This window comes from Megalobrama amblycephala, linkage group LG1 (assembly GCF_018812025.1).
Source record: "Megalobrama amblycephala isolate DHTTF-2021 linkage group LG1, ASM1881202v1, whole genome shotgun sequence".
In the NCBI taxonomy this organism is placed as follows: domain Eukaryota; kingdom Metazoa; phylum Chordata; class Actinopteri; order Cypriniformes; family Xenocyprididae; genus Megalobrama; species Megalobrama amblycephala.
In genome coordinates, this window is record NC_063044.1 from 57,614,128 (window position 1) to 57,637,943 (window position 23,816).

The 23,816-nt window shown below is 38.4% G+C and overlaps 1 protein-coding gene and 1 long non-coding RNA gene across 2 annotated transcripts in view; one reads left to right on the plus strand and one right to left on the minus strand.

Annotated features, from left to right (window-relative positions):
* Positions 1-11,020, plus strand: part of cacng2a (calcium channel, voltage-dependent, gamma subunit 2a) — a 92,811-nt gene extending 81,791 nt beyond the window's left edge. The window contains exons 3-4 of the mRNA XM_048203621.1: positions 5,502-5,642; positions 8,923-11,020. Of these exons, the coding sequence (XP_048059578.1) occupies positions 5,502-5,642; positions 8,923-9,467 (686 nt within the window). The 3' untranslated portion in view covers positions 9,468-11,020. The remainder of the gene's footprint in view (positions 1-5,501; positions 5,643-8,922) is intronic.
* On the minus strand, positions 4,331-23,001 carry LOC125276139. Its single transcript, XR_007186581.1, has 3 exons — positions 19,867-23,001; positions 5,476-5,648; positions 4,331-5,386 (listed from the first exon to the last, which is right to left on the minus strand). It is a non-coding gene; the product is annotated as an uncharacterized LOC125276139 (long non-coding RNA).
* Positions 23,002-23,816: the final 815 nt, after the last annotated feature.

Consider the following 23,816-nt stretch of genomic DNA (forward strand, 5'->3'; position numbering starts at 1 on the left):
GCTAGAGATTTTTATGAGTGAAAGCCTGTCTCTGTGAGCCCACGTGTGTCCACAGGGATGATTAGGAATGTATGAAGTCTGTGTGTGAGATTCACACTGTTTCTAGGAATGTCTACGTCCTCTCCATCTCCGCTTCTCACTGAACTTACATGTAGAATGTATTACAGAGTATTATTAGGTATTCTGGAATGATTTTTGTAAAGCACGTCCTGTCTATTAAAAATATCTGTTACCTTAAAACTTGAAAACATTAGCTGGGACTCCCACTAACAACAGCTGAAAATCAACACGGCATCCTGGTCTCTGAGGACACTTCTGTCACCTTCAAGCCTGTCGTTTTAAACGCTTGTGTCAACAATCAATAGATTTAGGTTATTATCTTTTCCTTTCCCACTTTCACATCCTGCCTCACATCCTTTCCTGCCCCCTTCCCTCGTGCCTTGTGGTGTCTTTGTGAATGAGGCTGATGGATGAGAAGGAGTTGTATGTCCTCTCTGTGCTGTGACTGGCCATGTCAATATCCCCAGGTTAATGTGAGATTGGGGGGGAGTGTGTGTGCGTGCGTGTGTGTGTGTGTGTGTGTGTTTGTGTGTGCGCGCGCTCAAGAGAGAAAGAGATTTGGGAGAAGGTTGTTACAGGGCAACAAGACCGGGGTCAGCACCCAGCACACCTTAATATTTAATCAGACCATTCCCGGCAACTCTACACCCTACAGAGAGAGGGATGAGGGAAAAGAGGCAGGATAAAGAGAACGCACAAGGGCATCCATCTAAAAAAAAAAATCCACCTTTATTTAGTTGCAAACAAGGTCCAAAATAAACTTTTCTGCCAATGGCGTCAGAATAGAGAATATTTACAGGTCATGGAACTGTACTTTTCTTTTCTTTTTTAATACAAAAAATGCTAATGCTGTCAACTGATTAAAACTGCAATCAACACAACTAAATTATGCTGGGAAATGTATCAAATAATCACAATTAACTGCATATAGTATTATTTGATAGCCCTAACCATTTAAATAAAGCATTGCATTATTTTGGCATTTATAATGAAAATATATTGTGTACAGTCACTACATATTAATTTTAGTTTATATATTAAAAGTATATATTATTATATCAAATTATATAAAAAAAAAAAAATTATCATTGAACATAAGTTTATCACTGGCTTCATTTGGCTAGCGAGTTTGTCAGTCTGTCTGTTTTCAGTATTCTTTGTATAGTTGTGACCAGTGGCGGTTCGTGAATTTTAAAATAGAGGAGGCACTGAGGTTCATTAATTGTAATGGTCTGAAGATCCTCTCTGAAGGATTTTTTTATTATTATTAACGGTTTTAAAATGGCTTTTTTGACACATACATAAAATATAAATATCATTTCACTCACCTAGCCTATCACTTGAGGAAAAAGTCCATCCTTCTGTCCTTTTAAATGTCCGTGTTAAAAGAGCATGTTTAGCCGTTTAGTGAAGCTGATTGCCCTAGCCCAGGGGTGGTAAACATCAGTCCTGGAGAGCCACAGTCCTGCAGAGTTTAGCTCCAACCCTAATCAAACACACCTGAACAAGCTTATCAAGGTCTGAAGGGTTACTAGAAAGCTACAGGCAGGTGAGTTTTTAATCAGGGTTGGAGCTGAACTCTGCAGGACTGTGGCTCTCCAGGATTGACGTTCGCCACCCCTGGCTAGCCTATATCCAACTTAGGCATGGGATCTTCATTCATTTTTAATTTGTAGCTCCTGCATAAAAATGGCATTTTAATCAATTTGTTGGCGATCAAATATTCAATATCTCTACTCTCCATGATTAAGGTAGTTGCTAGATTATCAGCACAGCAGGAGCACTGGAGCAGTTCAAACTACAGTAGTCAACATTTGAAGTGGATCAAAACCTTTCATCAAAGTTGTCCTAAATCCTTCTTCTTAGGACAACTTTGATGAACTTTTTTGATCCACTTCAAATGCTATATATCTACGTCTCTCAAACTAATTTACATCTCTGCGATGATTGGTTGATATACCAAGAGACGTTAGCCTCCTCTGTGATGTATTTTTTCTCAACACTAACTGCTGAAAGTGAAATGCTCGATGGTGATTGACTAATTTTGTTTTGTTTTTTACCAAAGGAGGCAAAAGTCTCCAGAGCTGTCTCATTTCAAAGGCTGCGTCCTCCAGAGGTCGCATTTGTCAGCCGTATACATCAATGAGGCTGCTTTATTCAAGTAAACAGACCACTACATTCCAAAGTCATAAAGAAATTACACCAATTTATGCTTCACTAGTAATAACGGTCAATTTAATAATGGTTACTTTTCTGGAAAAAGACATCCTTTATGACGTATGCAGCCGACAAATGCGCCCTCCGGAGGACGCAGACTTTGAAACGAGACACAGCTCAGCTATGGATTTTGCCTCCCATCCCTTTCTGTATCCGCTCGGACTCGCCTTAGCACAGTTTTCCAAAAGGTAAATTCGACATGTTCAGGGGAAGGGCAGCGGTGGTTCTGACGTCAGTAATATTTCATGGTGTTACAATGGTCAAATTACAAACAAGAAATTCACATTCTGAGACATGAAATGAAATGAATAACTGAGAATTTTAAATTGTCTGAGAACATTAAATCATCCTTCTCCCATTTTCCACCTCAAATTTTGGGTAGGCTGTGCCTCCTTTACTTCCTCTGATGAGCCGCCACTGGTTGTGACAGACAAATCATTCTCAGAATGGACCCTTGGACCCGGTTTGCAAAGGAAGTTATCATACACCAATTTAGATGTACAAATGGCAATTCCTGGCCTCATATGGTTTTACTAGTGGAACATCACAGTAGCAAAAGATAGAGCAAGACACTGAGAATTATTAGGGACTCACTTAGATTGAGTGGATAGAGAGAAAAACAGAGAGAAAGAGACTGATAGGAGAGGACGGGACAAAGCGCAAGAAAATTAAAATGCCGTTCATCACTTCGAGTGAAGTCTCGTTTAGTTTTCTCAGAGAGGGAGAGAAGAACTGCGGCAAGTGCACTAGAAAAATCTTACCTTATGTAACACATGCGGCATATGAGATATCGGCATTTAGCACAGCGCATATTCAATGCATTTGCCAAGTAAAATATTCATAACAGTTTAGGAACTTTAGGTATTTCTATCTTGCGGCATTTTGCTAAAAATGCAAAACTAACGCACATTTGTGGTAGCTGACTTTGGCTTCTTGTGTGATCTGCAGCAGATGGCACGAGTGCAGTGGTTTTAGGGTGAAGGTGAGGGCAGGACAGGATAGCAAGATGACCCTCTCAGGGGGACCTTCAGACCCCACTTTAGCCAGCAAGAGTTCACAGTACTGCCATGCTGTCCACACATCAGGGATTACAGCACAGCAGGGAGGGACAGAGAGACGGGGGAAAAAACCTGCTGAGCTTGCAGACTAGATGGAGTGGTGAAAATTTAACTAGCCAGATGAAAGCATAACTTTGCATATCAAGTATTTTAAAAAGAGAGACAGAAAAAGGAGAAGAGGTAAGAGATGAGTAAGCAATATGAATTGAGAAAGACTGTGAAGTAAAAAGGACAGAAGAGAACGACAACACTACTGCTTGATGAAAGCAGATTAAAGTATACTTCAGTTTTGAGGCAATGGCTTATTCTGCATACAGCCAAACGCACAGCCTTTCAAAGTACTTCACTGATACTTTGCTAGTGTGAACACAGGCATTTGACATTCGCAATAGAAGGATTTGTCCAGTATCTGCGCTATTTCTTTTCAGAAGTTCGACTGATAAAAATTGAACTTGTTTAAACTTAAGTTGCGTGAATCTCTTAACCCCTTACACACTTGCCATCTCCAGTAGTTTTTTGTTGTCCCTTCTCTTCTCTTTTTTTGACAACAGGCCGAACCATTTTTGCCACCTTGTGGACCAGTTAGGTGCATGTGCGAGATGAGTGTACAGACATGGCTAGAAATTGTCGGATTTGCGACTGCTCTAGGGTGTTTGCATAAAGCGATCTGATTGGCTGACGCCTGCGTTGGTGCTTGAAAAGTTGAGAAATCTTCAACTTCTGCCGCTTGCAATGCAAGTGAAGCGACACGACGGAACCCACAATTCAGTTCGGCAATGCATGACGTCACCCATTCAAAGTAAATGAGAAGCGTTAATGCCGACGCCCCGTGTCAATGCAGCGTTATGGCAGCAAAGATTTTAAAGGGGACCTATAATGCCCCTTTTCACAAGATGTGAGAAGAATGTGACTGAAGTTTCAGCTTAAAATACCCCACAGATCATTATAGCTTGTCAAATTTGGCCCTATTTGGGTATGAGCAAAAACACGCTGTTTTTGTGTGTGTTCCTTTAAATGCAAATGAGCTACAGCTCCCGGCTGCTTTCCAAAAGAGTAGTCCCTACCAGTCATTTGTTGTAGTCCTTAAACAGAGAATTCTTTAAAAGAAAATATCTCCCTTTGCATTGAACTTTGAACGTCGTAACTTTGCAGATGTTGTTTATGCTCAAACAGCAACATTACACACTAACTAAAGTTAAAAAAGTGAAATCATAATCAATCACCCCTTTAAGTTAAACATGTCTATGATTTCAAACTATTGATCACACAATAGCAATTGCATATAGCTTCAGAAGACCTGAAATATATATTTAAAAAAAAAAAAAAACCTGAGGAAAACAGACAGGTTGGTTCATCCATGGCACTTTTATAAAGATTTTTTTTTTCTTTTTTTTTCTCTTTTTTTCCCTCTTTTTTTTTTGTGGGTCACTATAGCTTTCCGGTAGAACATAGTGTTATCAATGGGTTCATGGGTTTGATTTCCAGGGCTAGTATGAAAATAAATGCCTTGAATGTGCAAAAAAAAAAGTGTGCTTTCATTGAATAGGAAAGAACAGCATTGAACATTCTGCAAAGTATCACCTTTTATGTTCCACGGAAGAAGGCAAACAGTTCCAGAATGACACAAAGAGGAGAAAATGATGACAACGTTGTAATTTTTGTGTGAACTATCCCTTTAAGCTGCACAAATGTCAAGTTGAAAAACTAATTGGTGAGTTGAAGGCTTGGCAGACTGTCCTAAAAACATTCATTAACACGTTCACTTGTCATTTCATGGCTTGAATGAAGCCAACTCTTGTTGAAGTCTCACTGTGAACATACTTTGTTAAAGTGTGCAAATAGAGGCATTTGTAAATGGCCTGGTGTCTCTGGTCCCGTTCAGCCTTCAAGTACATGAGTGTTTGTGTTAGGCACAAGTGTTTGGTGAGGCTCTTGACCTCTGATTGCTCTTCCACAGGCATTTTAAAGGGTGTGGGAGCTGTTTACTCCACTGGCAAAGTGTTGATTGGCTGTATTCAATGTGCTCAGAGGAGAACAGCTGCTAAAATCACCTGAAATGACAGCTTTCTTCATTCATCTCATTCTCTCTCTTACAAGGAATTCATTCAACAAGTAACAGAACATCTTATACTCATCCCACCTTCTTCTCTGTCTCTCCATCTGTAGGAGCCGTGCGAGCGTCTAGTATCTTCCCCATCCTCAGCGTCATCCTGCTCTTCATGGGTGGCCTGTGTATAGCTGCCAGCGAGTTCTACAAGTCCCGCCACAATATCATCCTCAGTGCAGGAATCCTCTTTGTGTCTGCAGGTGAGACTATGGAATGAATGAATGAAGAGATAAAAAATAAAAAAATTCTATGTAAACATACAGAACACAAATAATTTCTGCTACAAATAACCAGAACAACTGGATTCTACTATAAAGCATTCAGATTTATTTTAATTTTCAAGCAGTATTTGACATTTGCTAAGCCTGTACATCACTAATTATCACACACACTCTCTAGAAAGATATTACCCATCATGCTCGCACATACTACGACTCCTACAATGCCTTCACACCTCAAATATACCCTTATTTCTCACAAGTTTTCAGTTGTATGTGTAATGCATTACCACCAATCAGGGCTCAACAGTAAGGATTTTTTTTCTGCTTGCCCACTCATGCCAGCAAATTTCTACTTAGCCACCATATAATAAATTATTATATGGTCAATCAATTATTATAATAAATTATTATATATTTTTTTTATTTTTTATATCTTATATATATATACACACATATGTGTGTATACATATATATATATATATATATATATATATATATATATATAAACACACATATATTATTTACAGTTTAATATGTTCTCTAAAAACTACTAAAAAAAACTACTAAAATTTACATGGTAAATTACCGTTTTTCATTGAAACATTAATATACCATAAAAACAATGCATTTTGAGTAATATTTATCATTTTAAGAAAAGAGGTCTATAGGCTAATTTCTCGAAAACGACAAATAATATTACCCAGAATGCATTTTTTACGGTATATTACAGTTTCATGATATTACAGTTAAAAAAAACTTTTTTTGTTGTTTTTTTTTACTTTGTAAATTTGTTTTGTTTTTTACAGTTATTTTTTTAGAGTGAATACTACCATTCAAAAGTTTGGTATTGGTAAGATTTTTTAATGGTTTTTTAAATGAGTCTGCATTTATTTGATCAAAAATACAGTAAAAACAGTAATATTGTGAAATATTATTACAAATTGAAATAATTTTCCTATAATATGTTTTAAAAGTACAGCATTTTTAGTAGAAATCTTTTGTAACATTATACATGTCTTTACTGTCACTTTTCATCAATTTAATGCATGCTTGTTGAATAAAAGTATTCATTTCTTTAAAACAAACATTTTAAGGGTAGTTAATATTATATTATGAAATTATTTTTTTAAATGAATTATTATAGATTTTTCACACATTTCTTTTCATCAAATGTGTAGTTTTTTCTTTACAAAAGAAGTTTGCATTAGCAGCTGGAAATTATACAGTTGCAAAGAAAGACCAAGATAAGTTCATAGACACATTTGTCACAAAATAATGGTATACATGATTAAACATTACTAATTAGTTTGTCATTTTCATCCCCTTCTTACGCATGCTACCACAAATCACTTTCAGCCTCATCCTAGCCAGTTAATTTTTACCAAGCTCACAAGTTGACAAGCAGAATTTGCAACTAAATGTAAAACGATATAAAAGTAAAAAGATATAATGCGTGTACATGATCAAACCGTGTATACCGCTGACCCAACAGGCTGACAGTTCAGTCAGCTGGCCCCAACTCTCTCACGCTGACCCCCGATACTGTCTAGCAGTGCAATTCAGTAAAACAAAGATTTTCTGAAACCAAACCCTTGACCTCAATGTCCAGATCAGCACAGTATCACTTAGAAACAAAGTCTTGCACTGGACTTTTTTCGAACAAGCTGCCTCAGTGATATACAGTAGCCAGTTAGCAAGTCGATTTCTTTTTCTCTGTCTCACTTTGGTCCTGATTCTGTTGCTAGGCTTAGAGAGGCCATTTGGGATTAAACTCTAAAAATATGGTGTCCCTGACACACTTTCCCAGTGATCCATCATGGTGGTTTCACTCTGTCACAGACAACTCCACCAGAGTGTGACTGAAGTCAGCAGTGAGCCACAGATCATGTTCCTGTGAGGTCACCCACTCTAGTCTCTGTTATAAGCTCACTTCTTCACTCTGATCTCCTCATTTACTTGCTCACTCTGACAAATTAAGGCACTCAGCGTTTAGTTTATGGCTAAGGGGTTGAGGATATTGTGAAACTGGCTGTGTTAACCTTACCATTTAGAGGGCAGTCACAGTTTATTTTGTGAGGCATAGAAATGACAGCAAGGTTCTGTCATCCTCAGCCACATCTAGGGTCTACTTCTTCTTCTTCTTCATTTGTGGAACACAGTGCAGGTCATAGAAATGATCAAAGTTCAATTTCTGATGATAACTGTACCACTGAGGTATAAGTTAAATGAAGTATGTATGTTTGTCTTTGTATTACTTATAATATTGCAATTCTTATATTTCAGATCTATTCAAAACCACAAACATTCATACAGATAATAACTTGAATAAACCCCTTGTATAAGGAACACCTAAAATTCATATGTTCACTTTTTGTAGGCATTAAAGTCTGAAGTGTTTAGGTGTTGTAACTCAATTCGTGCCAGGATGGAAAATGATGGGACTTAACACTTTGAAATCAAAATGACTGCTCTTCCTTCTCCATATAATCATGAATACAGCCTCCTGATCCTAGCATTAGCATTAATAAATAGCTTTTTTCCACACAGTTTATTTCTATGTTGGCATAAGCCCCAGCTTATTATAACTGTTGAATGAGAGTCAAACTTACCAGCTTTTAAACATGGCTCCTCTGAAGACTGATGTCACTTCCTCATGCTCAGATCATTTAAAGGGACAAGTCACTGTTTTTTGAGGTAAATAATTGGTGCGGCATTAAAACTCACAGACACGGACAAATGAATGATCCTGTTTTAATTCAAAATATTTTTTTAATATGATTGATCTACTTTAAATGGGGAACTAATAAAGGTTTACAGGTAATACATTTTTATTTAGGAATAATTGTACTATGACTTTTTTTTTTTTTTAATATTTATAAACACACTAATAAAACATGAATATAATATTTTATATGATGCGTTTTTATTAGTCTCTGAATATTACTAGTTTTCACTTAATAGCAAATGTTTGTGTATAGTACACGTCTTCAATTGTTGTGAACACAAATAGCTCTCATTTTGTGGAATGATTCTTCTTTTCATCATATATCTCACCCTTACTTATCATTGACCCGTATATCATTGAACACAGCACCCTTAGAGGCCTATTAACCTTAGTTTACATGTCAGCGACTTTATATTCTGTGGCAGGGATGGCACTTTTTTTTATTTTATAAAAGGCACTTGAAGACGTGCTAGATTGTGAATAAGCATTTTAGCCATGGCTAGGGGATTAAATTCTCTGCTCTCTTCCCCACAGGCCTCAGTAACATCATTGGCATGATCGTGTACATATCAGCCAATGCGGGGGATCCCTCAAAGAGCGACTCCAAGAAGAACAGCTACTCATACGGCTGGAGTTTCTACTTTGGTGCTTTGTCCTTTATCATGGCTGAAATGGTGGGCGTGCTAGCTGTGCACATGTTCATCGACCGGCACCGGGAGCTGCGGGCGGGCGCGCGGGCCGCAGATTACCTGCAGGGCTCGGCTATCACGCGCATCCCCAGCTACCGGTACCGCTACCGGCGCCGCTCCCGCTCCTCGTCCCGCTCCACAGACCCCTCGCACTCCCGCGACACCTCGCCGGTGGGCTTGAAGGGTTTCGGGGCCTTGCCCTCCACAGAGATCTCCATGTACACACTCACCCGCGGGGGCGACACCCTAAAGGGCAGCCACGGCACCCCCACTGCCACCTACAATTCGGAGAGGGACCACAACTTCCTGCAGGTCCACAACTGCATCCAGAAGGACCTGAAAGACTCATCCCACACTAACACAGCCAACCGACGCACCACCCCTGTATGAGGCACAACCTCCCCCCGTACAGATAGCAGGGCGAGGGAGACGGGAGCAGGGCAGAGGGGGGCGGAGGCCCAGAATATTACAGATCAAACTTCATGTACCATGCGTTTTCACGATTCGGAGGAACCGGGAGGATTTTTACGTTTCGATCAAAGATTACACATGTATGCATGATTTTGCCATTTGCCATTGACAAAATGAGGCTGGTTTGAAATGGAGAGAGGTGATAAGAGATATGCAGAAGGGTTCTTTCGGCCTGTGACACGGGAGCAGTAGCTTGTGGCGTTGATTTGACATGTTTCGTTAAGAAAGCATTTCACCACCCGTCGGTCTACATGGATCAGCAAGCTACTGCTCCCTCATAAGTCTTCTTTCCCTCTCCACTATATTCATCTTATTTATTTATTTATTTATTTGTTCATTTGTTATTTGCATAAAAAAAACTGTGAACAATCACTTCAGTATTCAGTAAGAAATAGGCCGGTCTTCTGCAATCTCTTACAAAAGGTACACAATATATATATATATATATATATATATATATATATATATATATATATATATATATATATATATATGTATGTATGTATGTATGTATTAATTTTATAAATAAATTAACATAATAATCAAGACTTTTCAGAAGCAAAAAAAGTCAAACCGCTGTAATGATCTGTTGGAAAAGAGATTCTGTGTCCCTGAGCTGCGACTGTGGCTGGACGATGGACAAAATCACAGAGAATCTTCACTGCAAAGCTGCTGTAACATGAGACTGACAAAGACGTTCAACCTTAGACAAAATTCTATTCTTTTAAAAGAACCTTCTCATCTTTTTCTCAGTCCCTTTTTGCTTCCTTTTTTTTCTCTACTCTCGCATTCGGTCGTCATGGGAGCGAACGACAGAAAACCAAACGCAAAGCCCTTCGCTGACACGAGCGACAAAAAAGGGTCGGAGTTCGCTGAAAGACTCCAGAAACGACTGCCAAGATGAAAAAAAGGAAGGAGGAGGGGGGAGGAAAAGAAGAGGATGCTGAACTCTAAATAAATACTTGCAAGAACGCAAGCGACAAATAAAGTATGAAATATTACGAGAAACGAAGCTAAGTGACTCACGAATACAAAGATTAAATGCATGCTATAAATTTACAGCAAACCTGCTCTTGAAACTTAAGTTTTAAAGGATAATGATAATTATAAAGGGAAAAGCAATGTTAAAAATGTTAAATATTAATGTTTTGTGTACTCTTTCTGTTTTGGTTTTTATTATTATTATTATTATTAATTAATCATTATAATAACATACCTTGGTGATAAACCAAACGAACAAATTACGAAAAAACTGCTTTTTAAATTCTGAGTTGTTTCTTTGTATCCACATGTATTTCTTTTACTCGTTTCTTTTTCTCAGAATCACACGCCTTAGTCATTTCGCATTTATTTGGATTCATTAACGTGTCGTTTTATTTGAAATGAAATCTAAAGGTGCCAAAACAGAATGATCCTAAACTTGGATGCATCAAGTCCTGATGAATAAACAGACAAACCCAAGGGGGAACAAACTCGCTCTTTCTCTGTGTTTGCAAACCCTCATGCACCTGACGAAGTCTCGAGCACCATTCAAACCAGCGGGAAGGCAGACCGTGTTTTGAGCGAGCATGAGGCTTTCCAAATGAGTCAGACGTGAGTAAGTAACAGTAGGGAAGTGAAGTAACAGGCCACGTAATTACTCATCTGTTCCAGGCTCATCTATAAGTGGGAAACAGTCTCTTAAGAATGTAATGTATCTGCTGCGCTAATAATGAGTGTGAATGATTCAGTAGGCTATGTTTTGCTTTGACCTGATGGAGCGAACTCGAAAAAATGGAGGGAAAAAACACGGATGAGAAGATGTGCCATGTTCCCGAGAAACAACACAGGTTTGTAATACAACGTGACCTACTGAAGCGTTCTCCTTCAACCAGCATGCTAAAAGCATCACTTTCATTCTGCGCGTAACAGGTCTGGATTCATGCGTAGGACAGAATCGCTTCAGAGAGCAGCAAAGGGCTTTAGTTTTACTTTGAGAATTAGTTCATATAAGCATGAATTCATGCTCAATAAGAGGATATGTCAATCTACACAACAAGCCTCCCTGGGAGGAATGAATTTACTTTTGCTGCTATACATATTGGATTCATGCCTTCTTAATATATGCCGAAATCTGACCCGCCGTCTGTAAGCGACAGCCATTTTGTGAGTCTTCCCTCGACCGAGGAGGCAGAGAGAGTACGAAATTACAACCACACACAAGCAGTGTTTTATGCCCTTTTTTTCAGTTCTCTGAATTAAAATGCTTCCCTCATTCTCCCACTCCGTGTATTCCCTCATCCATCTCCCTCCATCTTGTTGGGCCAACATGCTTGTCCTTAGTTTGCCTCCCCTGCACAATCCCTCATTTTTCCCTCTCTCTGTGAATCATCTACTTGCATACTACACCCCCTCCCCCCATCTATCGCTTTCACTCCTTTCTTTTCCTCTCGCTCTCTTTTCCATCTATCATCCTCTCCATTACACATTCATCACTTGCTCTGTCCTTTTTCTCCTTCATCACATTCTGACGTCTCTCACATCAACTTTCCCATTCTTCTCATCTAACAAATCAAATTCTATCCCCCACCCTCCTCTCTCCTCATTACAATATTGTGGAAAAAGGGGGGAAAAAAATCAACAGATTTGAACAGACAAATCAATCATCAGGTAATAGCCTCTTCGTTCGCGAGATCAAGATTACCGGCTGATGAATGAATATGCTCACTCTTTATTTTCCTCTAAATGAGCCGCTGTCTCTAAGACTGTGGCACGGCAGTAGGCCTACATACTGAAGCAGCATGTTTGCCTCCTCTGCTTAGATTTTTCTGTGCTTTACTAATTTGTGTTTATCTTGCAAATTGTGTTTTATCTTGCAAAATTATCTGTTAATACCATGGTTCCCAGGTGAATTCTAGACTAGGAAAAGCCATGTAAATTAAAAAAAAAAAAAAGAAGGGTTATCAAGTAGGCTATTGTTGTGGCCTTGATATGGAAGTTTGTTTCCACCACGGAATAAAAAAAAAACTAATACAAAAGGTAATTGTGACTTTTTATATCACCTTTCTGACGATTGTTTCGCAATTGTAAATTTATAGCTCACAATTCTGACTTTTTTTTGTCGCAAATGTGAGTTATAAAGTCCAGTTCTGAGAAAACAAGTCAGCTCACGATTCTGACATTTTCTTGCAGTTGTGAGTTTATATCTCACTGTTCTGACTTTATAGCTCGCAATTGTGCTTTATATCTTGCAATTCTGAGAAAAAGTCAGAGCTGTGAGATGTAAACTCGCAATTGTGAGAAAAAAAGTCAGAATTGCGAGACAAAAAGTCGTAATTATCTTTTTTATTTTTTAATTAGTAGTGGACACAAGCTTTCATACCTTGAAGGTTGAAAGGTTGAAAACAACTGTGTTAATATCTATTATAGTTCATGCAAATTATATTTTTAGTCACACTACACTGACCAGAGAACAAAGTTCATGTAAATCCCAAAGTAATCTTATGAAGTATCAATTTTGTCTGATATTTCTCTTTAAATTCCTTAATACAAATAAAAATAGAAACGAATGAATTGTAATGATGAATGCAGAAAAAAAGAATGCATCACAGCTCATTTTATTTAGTCTTGGAAGATAATGATGAGAAATAATCACTAGGGGTGTAACAATATATCGCAATACAAATAATGCAACAATATGTATCGTGGATAGTGACAATTGTGTATAGTTCACCCAAAACGAAAAAGTTTACAGAGTTTTAGTGTCATTACTACATTAAACTACTGTATATAATGTTGAATATAATGCACAGTAATGCAGTGGGGAAATATTTGTGGGTCCTGATAATGCCAAATGTCTATCTTACCATTAAAAATTGGCCTACATTATTTTAAATATATCTAGTCAATGACAGAGCGCAAGCACATTCATATTTTTCTGTATTTTCAGCTTCAGAATCATGAAAATTATTCTGGTATCAACACTGTTGTGTGCATTGGGTTACTAGCACCAAGTCCAAGCCTATTCATTTCCACTCCCAATGTAATACCAAATTTAGTATTTTAATCAACAGTTAATTTTTTGTTAAAGGGTTAGTTCACCCAAAAATGAAAACAATGTCATTAATTACTCACACTCATGTTGTTCTACACCCGTAAGACCTTCATTCATCTTCAGAACACAAATTAAGATATTTTTGATGAGATCCGATGGCTCTGTGAGGCCTGCATTCAAAGCAATGACATTTCCTCTCTCAAGATCCATAAAGGTACTAAAAACATATTTAAAACAGTTCATGTAAGTTTCCCAATAATATTGTATCGTGAGTTCAGTATTGTGATATGTATCGAATCGTGACATGAGGGTATCATTACATCACTAATAATCACATATTGAAATCTCTGACATTTGAATGTAGACATGGGTATTCTGCTAACGTGTGATGTTGAGAACTCTATAGAAGTCTTCTCTATATACCTATAGAGGAGATACATGTAAGATGACAATATTTTCTCAAAAGAAAAATCTGAGACAAAAATTCTCTATATGGCTTCCAATAAAGGGGAACTCTGTAATTTTTCTTTGCATTCAACAAAAATACCATTCATTTCTTTAGGTATATAAATCTTTTTTTGTAAAAATTAGTGAGTACAATTTAAATATATGTTCTTTATGATTTTTATTCCCTTTGGGATTTTACGTACTCAATTCAAATATGTATACTAAACAAATGGCTGAAAAATTTGACTATTCTGATTTGCACTGATTTGAATGTGCATGGTTTTAAGTGAGTGTGTGTGTGTGTGTGTGGACATTGGTGCCATGGCTGAAGGCATACAGCGAGACCTATATTTCCCTCTCCAATGATCCCCTTCTGTTGCCGGGAGGCACAAACTGTCAGCTCTGAAATAGAGTATTAAAAGGAAGAAGAGATATAGCTTTTGCATCTAAAGCGTGTCTTTGTTTCCTCTATACAGCCTGAAGCTCTATTCACACTAACAACAGTGACTTGCAGCAAAAAAGTGACAAACAAGTCCGATTCATTTTTAATGGATGTTTTCAATTCATGTATGGTCCAGCCACTGAATGGAAAAAAGGCTTTATAGTTCACCCAAAATTGAAAATACTGTAATCGTTTGGTTTGTCTCTGTAGAAAAATAATGATGCATGCAAAACCATGTCTGAGATTGTGAAATCGTTTGTGATAATTGTTCTACTAGTTTGAGATACAATGCATTATTCACTGCTGCAATTTATATATGTTTATATTCTTTGCAAAATGTAAATATTTCGCAGCAAGAAATCTTATTTTCACCTGCAATACGTTTAATTTGTGGTCATCAAAAGCTATGGCCAGTTATGCACCCCTCCAGCAAGAAACAACAATCCAGCAGCCTGGTGACCTCCAGCAACAAAATCACAGTCAGTATAAAAGAGGTTTAAATCTTCACGTTATTCTCTTTGCATGGGATCTCTCTTTTGGATCCATCTCTTTCTTTCTCTAACCCGGATTGTCAATATCTGCATCATGCTGTGAAACATGATGTTAGGTATTAGCCTCTTGCTGTGTACCTGTCAGTGTCTGTCTGCCCATCTCCAGCCTTCTCTATCCTGCTACCTCTCCTTTTGACACCTCTCTCCGTCTTTTTGCTCTCTCTATTCTTATTCCCCGTCGTTGGCTGTCTATCCACCCATATCTGTTTTTCTCCCTCCCTCTGCTTCTTTCTCTCTCTCCTGTTGTGGTGATCAAACGTGCCTTGTGTGTCTCTCTGCAGTGCTGTGTGATCAGAGTGGAGAGTGAGCAGAAGAGAGAGAGACTGTGTGTGTGGTTGGTTTCTCCGAGACCCGAGGAACATGCTGTCCCCTTCTGGCTGGGAATACTAAAGGCACAATCCCACAGCTGCTGCCTTTGTGTCTCCAGCCCCTGACCACACTTATATAAGCCCAGACCACAAAGCCAACTGTCCAGCAAGCCTAAAATTCAGCATGTCTCTATCATCCATTCAAACAGTCGGGATTGAGATGCGACACAGAGTTGTGCTGTGTCTGTTTTTGGAGGTGTCTCGAGCCTGTGATGCTCATAAAGCAGCTGGGATCTGAGCTCAGCTGAGTTCACCCAGGTCAGGCAGAGTTTAGGAGACTGGAAGATTGAAATGATAACTTGAAAAAAACTACAAAAAAGAGCGGTATACACCGATCAGGCATAACATTATGAGCACTGACAGGTGAAGTGAATAACACTGATTATCTCTTCATCACGGCACCTGTTAGTGGGTGGGATATATTAGGCAGCAAGTGAACATTTTGTCCTCAAAGTTGATGTGTTAGAAGCAGGAAAAATGGGAAAGCGTAAGGATTTGAGGGAGTTTGACAAGGGCCAAATTGTGATGGCTGGACGACTGGGTCAGAGCATCTCCAAAACTGCAGCTCTTGTGGGGTGTTCCCAGTCTGCAGTGGTCAGTGTCTATCAAAAGTGGTCCAAGGAAGGAACAGTGGAGAACTGGCGACAGGGTCATTGGAGGCACATTGATGTACGTGGGAAGTGAAGGCTGGCCCATGTGGTCCGATCCAACAGAAGAGCTACTGTAGCTCAGATTGCTCAAGAAGTTAATGCTGGTTCTGATAGAAAGGTGTCAGAATACACAGTGCATCACAGTTTGTTGCGTATGGGGCTGAATTGCCGCAGATAAGTCTGGGTGCCCATCCTGACTCCTGTCCACTGCCGAAAGCACCACGTGGGCATCAGAACTGGACCAAGGAGCAATGGAAGAAGGTGGTCTGATCAATCACATTTATCTTTTACATCATGTGGATGGCCTGGTGCGTGTGCGTCGCTTACCTGGGGAACACATGGCACCAGGATAAACTATGGGAAGAAGGCAAGTTGGCGGTCTGGCAGTCTGATGCTTTTGGGCAATGTTCTGCTGGGAAACCTTGAGTCCTGCCATCCATGTGGATGTTACTTTGACACGTACCACCTATCTAAGCATTGTTGCAGACCATCATTCCTGGTGTCTGTGGCCTCTTTCAGTAGGATAATGAGCCCTGCCACAAAGCAAAAATGGTTCAGGAATGGTTTGAGGACCACAACAACGAGTTTGAGGTGTTGACTTGGCCTCCAAATTCCCCAGATCTCAATCCAATCGAGCATCTCTGGGATGTGGTGAACAAACAAGTCCGATCCATGGAGGCCCCACCTCGCAACTTACAGGACTTAAAGGATCTGCTGCAAACATCTTGGTGCAGATACCACAGCGCACCTTCAGGGGTCTAGGGGAGTCCAAGCCTTGACAGGTCAGGGCTGTTTTGGCAGCAAAACGGGGACCAGCACAATATTAAGAACTTCAACTTCAACACTTTATTAGATCCCGAGGAGCAAATTGTTTTGCAGTCAGTAGCAACAAACAAAGAAATACATGCATCCACCCAATCGACAACAGGACAATACAATAAAAACATAGGGATAAAAATAAACAATAGTTAAGTTAAGTTTGGAGAAATTAAATTAAAATAAAATAAAGTAAAAGTAAAATAAAAAACAATATAACAATGTCAAAGGTGCAGCATCTTTGACCAAAGGCAATACATTTAGCTATAATTTATTCAAGAAGCCAATGACAGTGGGGACGAAGGAGTTTTTTGATCTGTTTGTCCTACACTTGGGCACTAAGTACCTCCTGCCTGAGGGGAGTAGTTTAAACATCTCCTGCAGAGGATGTGAAGGGTCAGCCAGGATATCTTTAGCTTTTTTAACAGACCTGGCTTTAAAAGTGTCCATGAGGATGTTAAGCTGCCAGAAATTTTCCCACACTCCTTTACTAGTGCATTCAAGCGGTTCCGGTTTTTTAAATTTAACATATTAAACCAGCAAACATACAAAAAAGTAAGGACTGATTCAATGAAGCAACAATAAAACATTTTCATAAAAACACAGTCAACATCAAGATTTCTCAATTTGTGAAAAAAGTGCATTCTCTGGTAAGCTTTGCTACAAACGGCATCCACCTGGGACTCAAAGGAAAGTTTATTGTCCATTATTATGCCCAGATACTTGTATTCTTGTACCACCTCCACGGTCTGACCATCAGTCAGTGCTGGGGGGAGCAGAGGAGGGGACTTTCTAAAGTCAATGCATATTTCTTTAGTTTTAGCCACATTAATGTGCAGAAAGGATGACTGGCACCAGTCAAAAAAATCCAACAGGGCAAGGCCATGGTCTGGAGCATCACCGTACAACAGAGAGACAATAACTGAATCATCAGCAAATTTAACAACATAGTGGTTCTTATGACGACTTTGACACGTATTAGTATATAAAACAAACAACAGTGGTGAAAGAATAGAAAGAAAGAAAGGTGGTCATAATGTTATGCCTGATCAGTGTATATGGTGTGTTTATATAACCATTCGAAAGTTTGGGGCCATTACATTTTTTGTTTTTGAAACAAGCCTCTTATTCTCACCATGGCTGCAATAATTGTCTCAAAGATATGTTAAAAACAGTAATATTGTGAAATATTATTAAATATTATAAAATAACTGTTTTCTATTTTAATATATTTTAAAATGTATTTATTCCTGTGATGTAATTTTCAGCATCATTACTCCAGTCTTCAGTGTGTTTATATATATGTGTGTGTGTGTGATATTATATTAATATATAACTATTATATAATAACAAGAAAAAAATATGACAGGCAATGATGTTTTAAATTGTATGTTTTTCCACCTTTTTTATAAAAACAAAGGCCTCTTCTGATTTGTTATATCGAGTTTTTTTTTTAATTGGCATTTTATAGCTAGAATAATACTCCCTTCACATGTTAATGTGTTGACTTTTTAAGTCAAGATTACGAGCTCATCGCATTGAATGCTGGGTTCACACCATCTCATAACAGAGTACCTCAGGGATGACGTGTTTTTGTAGGCCAACCCGGAAGTTAGCGGCGCACGGGTTCCCTCGGTTGAAAGCCTATGCATTTTTCCTATAGACTTTTGGAAAATCACAGAAAATAAGCTCAGTGTTTAACAAAGGGTTATGACACTTACACGTTTTGTCTATCAAGATAATCTTTACAAGTTAACACAACATTTATACATTTTGAAGCCTAAATAAAGTCGTCAGATATAAAAGGCTAAAAGTAGGCTATAAACGGACTACAGCACACCATGGTCGCGGATCAACGTCGTCACCACCAAGCTTCCTCAAACTGTATTTAAAAAACAACTTTATTTAAAAACATGCTCGCTGATTATGATCTGTGCTGTTATGAATACTTTTACACTTTTTCATGAGAAATGCTGTTCAAATGTCCTGTTTGTCATGATGACGTCTAAAGTCCCCGCCAAAGGAAGTAGTCCCTTTTAGCAACTTGTTAGCAACCGCCGATTTTAAGACACAGTAAAAGCTAAAAAAATCAAAAGCGGGTTATAACTGGTGTGTTTTATGTCATAGATCAAAATGTGAAAGTATTTAGAGGCTTTGTTAACCACAGACCTTATTTCAGGCGATTTAGCTAAAACCCATTCAAAAAACCCATAGACTTTACGGCGTTGGAACCGGAAGTCCTAAAATGCTAACTCGCTTCCGGGTTTTGCCTACAAAAATGCGTCATCCCTGGGGCACTCTATTACAGTGGTTTCGAGATGACAACACGTTAGGTGTGTTCGACTTGAAGTGGTGCAGTAAAATTCCCATTTGGTGATGAAGCTGATGAAGGACGTGAAAGCTTTTTACAGCGTGAAATTTCGTAATTACGGTAGGCTAATTACAACATTGCGTGAACTCACCTTTGAAGTGCTTTGCTGTCAGAAAGAAAAGGAATAATGGAGGACACCGGATTTATTCTTGCCTGTTTATTGGGAAAATCTTATTAAAGCCAAAATGTTATTGAGCCATTCATTGACAACCATATAAACATTCACCGACACCTCGCAATCTATTTAGTAAGCTTGCTGGCAATTCTGGAATTTCAGGCAAATTCAGGCTATTTTCGCGTTGTATAAAACGTACAATAGCCTATGTCACAGCAGCAAATGTTCACCCCTCCGCCATGTTTAAAGTTTTTGGCCAGCTACAACTCGGGAACTTGGGTATCAAAATTATCCCCGAGATTCCCAGTGGTAAATACGACTTGAGAGGGCGTTCATGTCCACTTTTAAACTAGAAAAATCGTAATTCCGAAATCACGTGAAGGCATTTTCAGCATGAAAACCAGTGACTTCTTTCAAAAGTTTAGGCACAAATCTAGCAACTTCTTGGACAATAAAAGACACTTTGAGAATTTAAGGAATGTAAATTATGACACAAAAGCCAACAAATTCAGCTCTCTCACTCACATAAATGGAACAGATGAACAGCCCGTAGTTAATTAGTAGCTGTATCTCAGCGCGATGATCATCAAACCTTTCCTTGTGTCTCTCTTCACATGTACACGGTGGGATGTACTGCAGTTGTGCAAGTGGTGCGACCCTCGCCCTCTAGCGGTTAGGTGAGAAAGCGTGCTGAGCCTTTTCTGCTCTGGAGTCTGGTGATGCTGTTGCTGGCTTTAAGAATGCTGTGTCCATAGGAACCAGCTCAGAATACTGATTCCACAGTGCAGCACTTGTGCATCAGGGCTGCAGTTAGGCAGGTTATAGCCAAGGACTGTCCACTGTCTCCATCTCTCCGGAAAATAAAACAAATGTGTGTTATATAATCAGCAATCAATATGGCAACATATGACAAAGAAAGAAAGAAAGAAAGAAAGAAAGAAAGAAAGAAAGAAAGAAAGAAAGAAAGAAAGAAAGAAAGAAAGAAAGAAAGAAAGAAAAGCAATGGTTGAAGATATGCTCACTCATACTGTGACAAAAAATAGTAAACAGCAAAGAGTTTTAAATACAGCCAGATAATAAACAAATAGTCCATAACCTAAAAAACAAAAACAATGTTTAGACAGAAATAGAATATGACCCTCCTTAATTAGCTATGCTTTTATTATATTCCAAGAAGCTATAAAAAAAATTTCCAATAAAACCCAAAGCATGTTTTCTTTATACTGCGTAGATGCTCTTGTCTGATCTGTGTGCCTTGTGACACTAGCCTACTAACAGACATGGTCCTATGTTAGAAGTGTATTTGGGCATTATATCCTCCTGAAATGTAAGACAACATAACCGAGGACAAATATTTATTAACAAAAAAACACACAAGATATAACATATCTTTCTGCATGAATCATACACTATATAAACAATGATATCATCGAGTATTTTAAACAGCACGCTTAGAGAACATAAACAATAATGAAGGGTAGTTATGACATGAGAGGGGAAGAGGAGGAGGGGTGGAGAGCAGAAGATAGGGCAGTGTGGGGAATAACTGTTTGCCCTGCCAGAGCTCCTTACATAAGAGCACAGTGCAGAGAGGAGACCAACACAGACTCGCCCCTCGGCCACAATGACATACCGCTCCGGCCCTTTCATCCCTGCACTTCTGGTCCTCCCTCAAAATAGAGTCTGTATCAGTTATCAGTTAATAGTTATACAAAGTAACATTCATTTAAAATAAGTATAAAATGTCTTACTATATATTTATAATAAAACTATAGTATATACTATATAGTTGCAATAAAACAAACTGGAAATAATAAATTCTTTCACTTGATTGACTGCTAATAAATAATAATAATAACAATAATCAAATAATTGAACATCATTACATCATTCTTGTAATAACTGAAATATCTGGATATTTAATGCGGGTAATTGCATTAAAGATCGATGTAAATATGTAGTAAGATACAAATTGTGTATCTTTATGCTATGCTAGTAAGAAAGTTAACTACAATAAACATTAATAGTCATTATAAAGTAGATAAAACTACAAATGTAATGTGATTTTGTAGGAATTGTAATCAGGCACTAAAAGAGTACCCATTAAAAGTTCTTTAAGCCAATGGGATCGCTTGAGGTTCTAATGAAAGCCCAATTTTGAGGGAGGATCTGATTTATTGTGACACCATCTCAATTTGAACATCAGCCTTTGTTTCACATCCTGAATTTTTTTTGGCTTCAAAAAGTGGTCCCCCCTTCACAAAGCTTGGAGGAGCCAGGGATATTTTTAAATATATCTCCGATTGTGTTAGTCTGAAAGAAGATAGTCATATACACCTAGGATGGCTTGAGGGTAAGTAAATCATGGGATAATTTTCATTTTTTGGGTGAACTAACCCTTTAACAGTATTTTCATGCTGTGACCACATGGGCAGAAACCTTGATGACTTACTAGACCATCTCATTCTAGTGTTCATTGCTGAGGAGGTGTCTAGCCTAGACGCCTCAAAAGGTTTCATGATTCTTATATTCAGAACCATCTTTCGCCACTATCTCTCTCTCTCTCTGATGCTTTGGTTAAAACAGCCTGTTGAAGTATTAGTATGCCTTTCCCACAAAAAAAGACAAGCCGTGACAACAACAAAAAAAATGATGACAACACTCCAAGGTCTAAGCTCATCAAAAAATGAAGGAGCCATCCTTGATACATCCTTATGAATATTGCTGGAAGGGTTGTGGGTGAGGGGCGAAGCAATTCTTGCCAACAGTGCAGAAAATCTACCATGTGAGGAGGAAGAAAGGCCTAAATAGTGTGTGAAGAGCTTCCAGGGTTCTTATTACGCTGTGAAATCTTGGGGGGGGAGCAGTTTTTCAATGAGTCAGTGAGGACAAAGAGTGTTAATTAGGTGAGCTCCCTTTGGACTGTCGTAAACAAAAGCCTCAATCCAACCTTGACACCACCAACGCTCAGAGAGGGATGCTTGCTCGGTTTTCAAGGACAAAAACTACAGGCCTTGCGAAACTATTGTTGCTTGAGATTGCTATAGCAAAATGTACACATGGAAAACAGACAGAGGTGCAATGAAAGTTCTCGTCCAACTGTGATGTAATGGTGGGAGGCCAGAGGGAGTGGAGAGAGCCAGCTGTTTCTTTGGTGTGGGCATCTGGGCATGAGTGCTGTGGGGTGTTGTGGTTAGACAGATGAATGTGACAAAGGAAGGTAGAATTCCTAACACTGCCTCATCAGTACCATAATCTCTTATTACAATGAAGCTGCTGTCAGTCTGTGAGCTAATTCGTTTTGTTTAAGGCGAGACACCCCGTGAATAAAAAAAATAACTAATAGATATCACCAAACTTCCCCAGCTGATTGATTACATAAAAAATTGCAAACATTTTTTGCATTACAAGTTTTCTAAAATGTTATGTTTAAATATGCAAATGAGGCATTATCTAATTAAATATGCACTAATTTGCATACATTTCTAGAACAAAAATCTGAATATTGGATGAAGTCACGTTCAAAATTCTCGTTTAATTTTTCGGACATTTTAAATTAAAAGGTTTTTACAGAGGGAAATTTGGATATCTCCTTTTATCACTCCATAAATCAGAAAATACTATCAACAGCCAGGAAAAAAAATAATTTTCACCATTTTTTTTAGGAATAAAATGTATAAAATCCGACAAATTATATATCAACAAATCCCTCTGTAAAAATCTTCAGAATATAGATAGGAATAAAACTGTAAAGTTTAGTGTATGTAAGTTCTGCTGAAGTGGAGTTCTTACTCAGAGCAGGAGAAAAAACTCATTTTGAGAAAACAGCCTTTAAAGATATTTACTGTAATTGAAATCTATAGACGCAAACAGATAAAGTGGTATAAAACATACACTTAAAAGTGTATTTTGGATGTTTTCTTTCCACCAGTCTGAAAACACACTTTATGAAAAGCCAAAAAGTGCAAAATCTCAAAATTGACAGGTGCCTGAAAAACAGTGTTTTGTCTGTAGTGTCTCCCCTTAAGCGATTTAGCAGATTATACACCTGCTTTGAGAGACATGCTTGTCAAATATGGAACAAAAAGTAGCACATAGAACAAGTGTTTTGACAAAGGTACAAGCTGAGATTTAGTGTGGACTTTTCCATCCTCATTCTGAATAATCTTTTGTCCTCCAGGAGCCATGTGAACGTACAATACTAATTAAGGTATATACGGCATTCGTTATCGACCTAGCACCTGAAGGCCAGGGTTTTTGCTGAGTCAGGGACATCTAGAAGGCTGCCATTGATCCACTTCCTGCTCTGCAGCATTGCTTTCCTGGAGCAACCCTTTACAAAGGTCATTCACAGAAAACTGTTAAACCACATTTCAAGGTGAAAGCCATTTGGGTTGAGTCTGTAGATCTAAAATTGCAACTTCTCATTTTATGATTTGGTTTCAGTTTTAATGGACACGTAGCATTTCAATTTT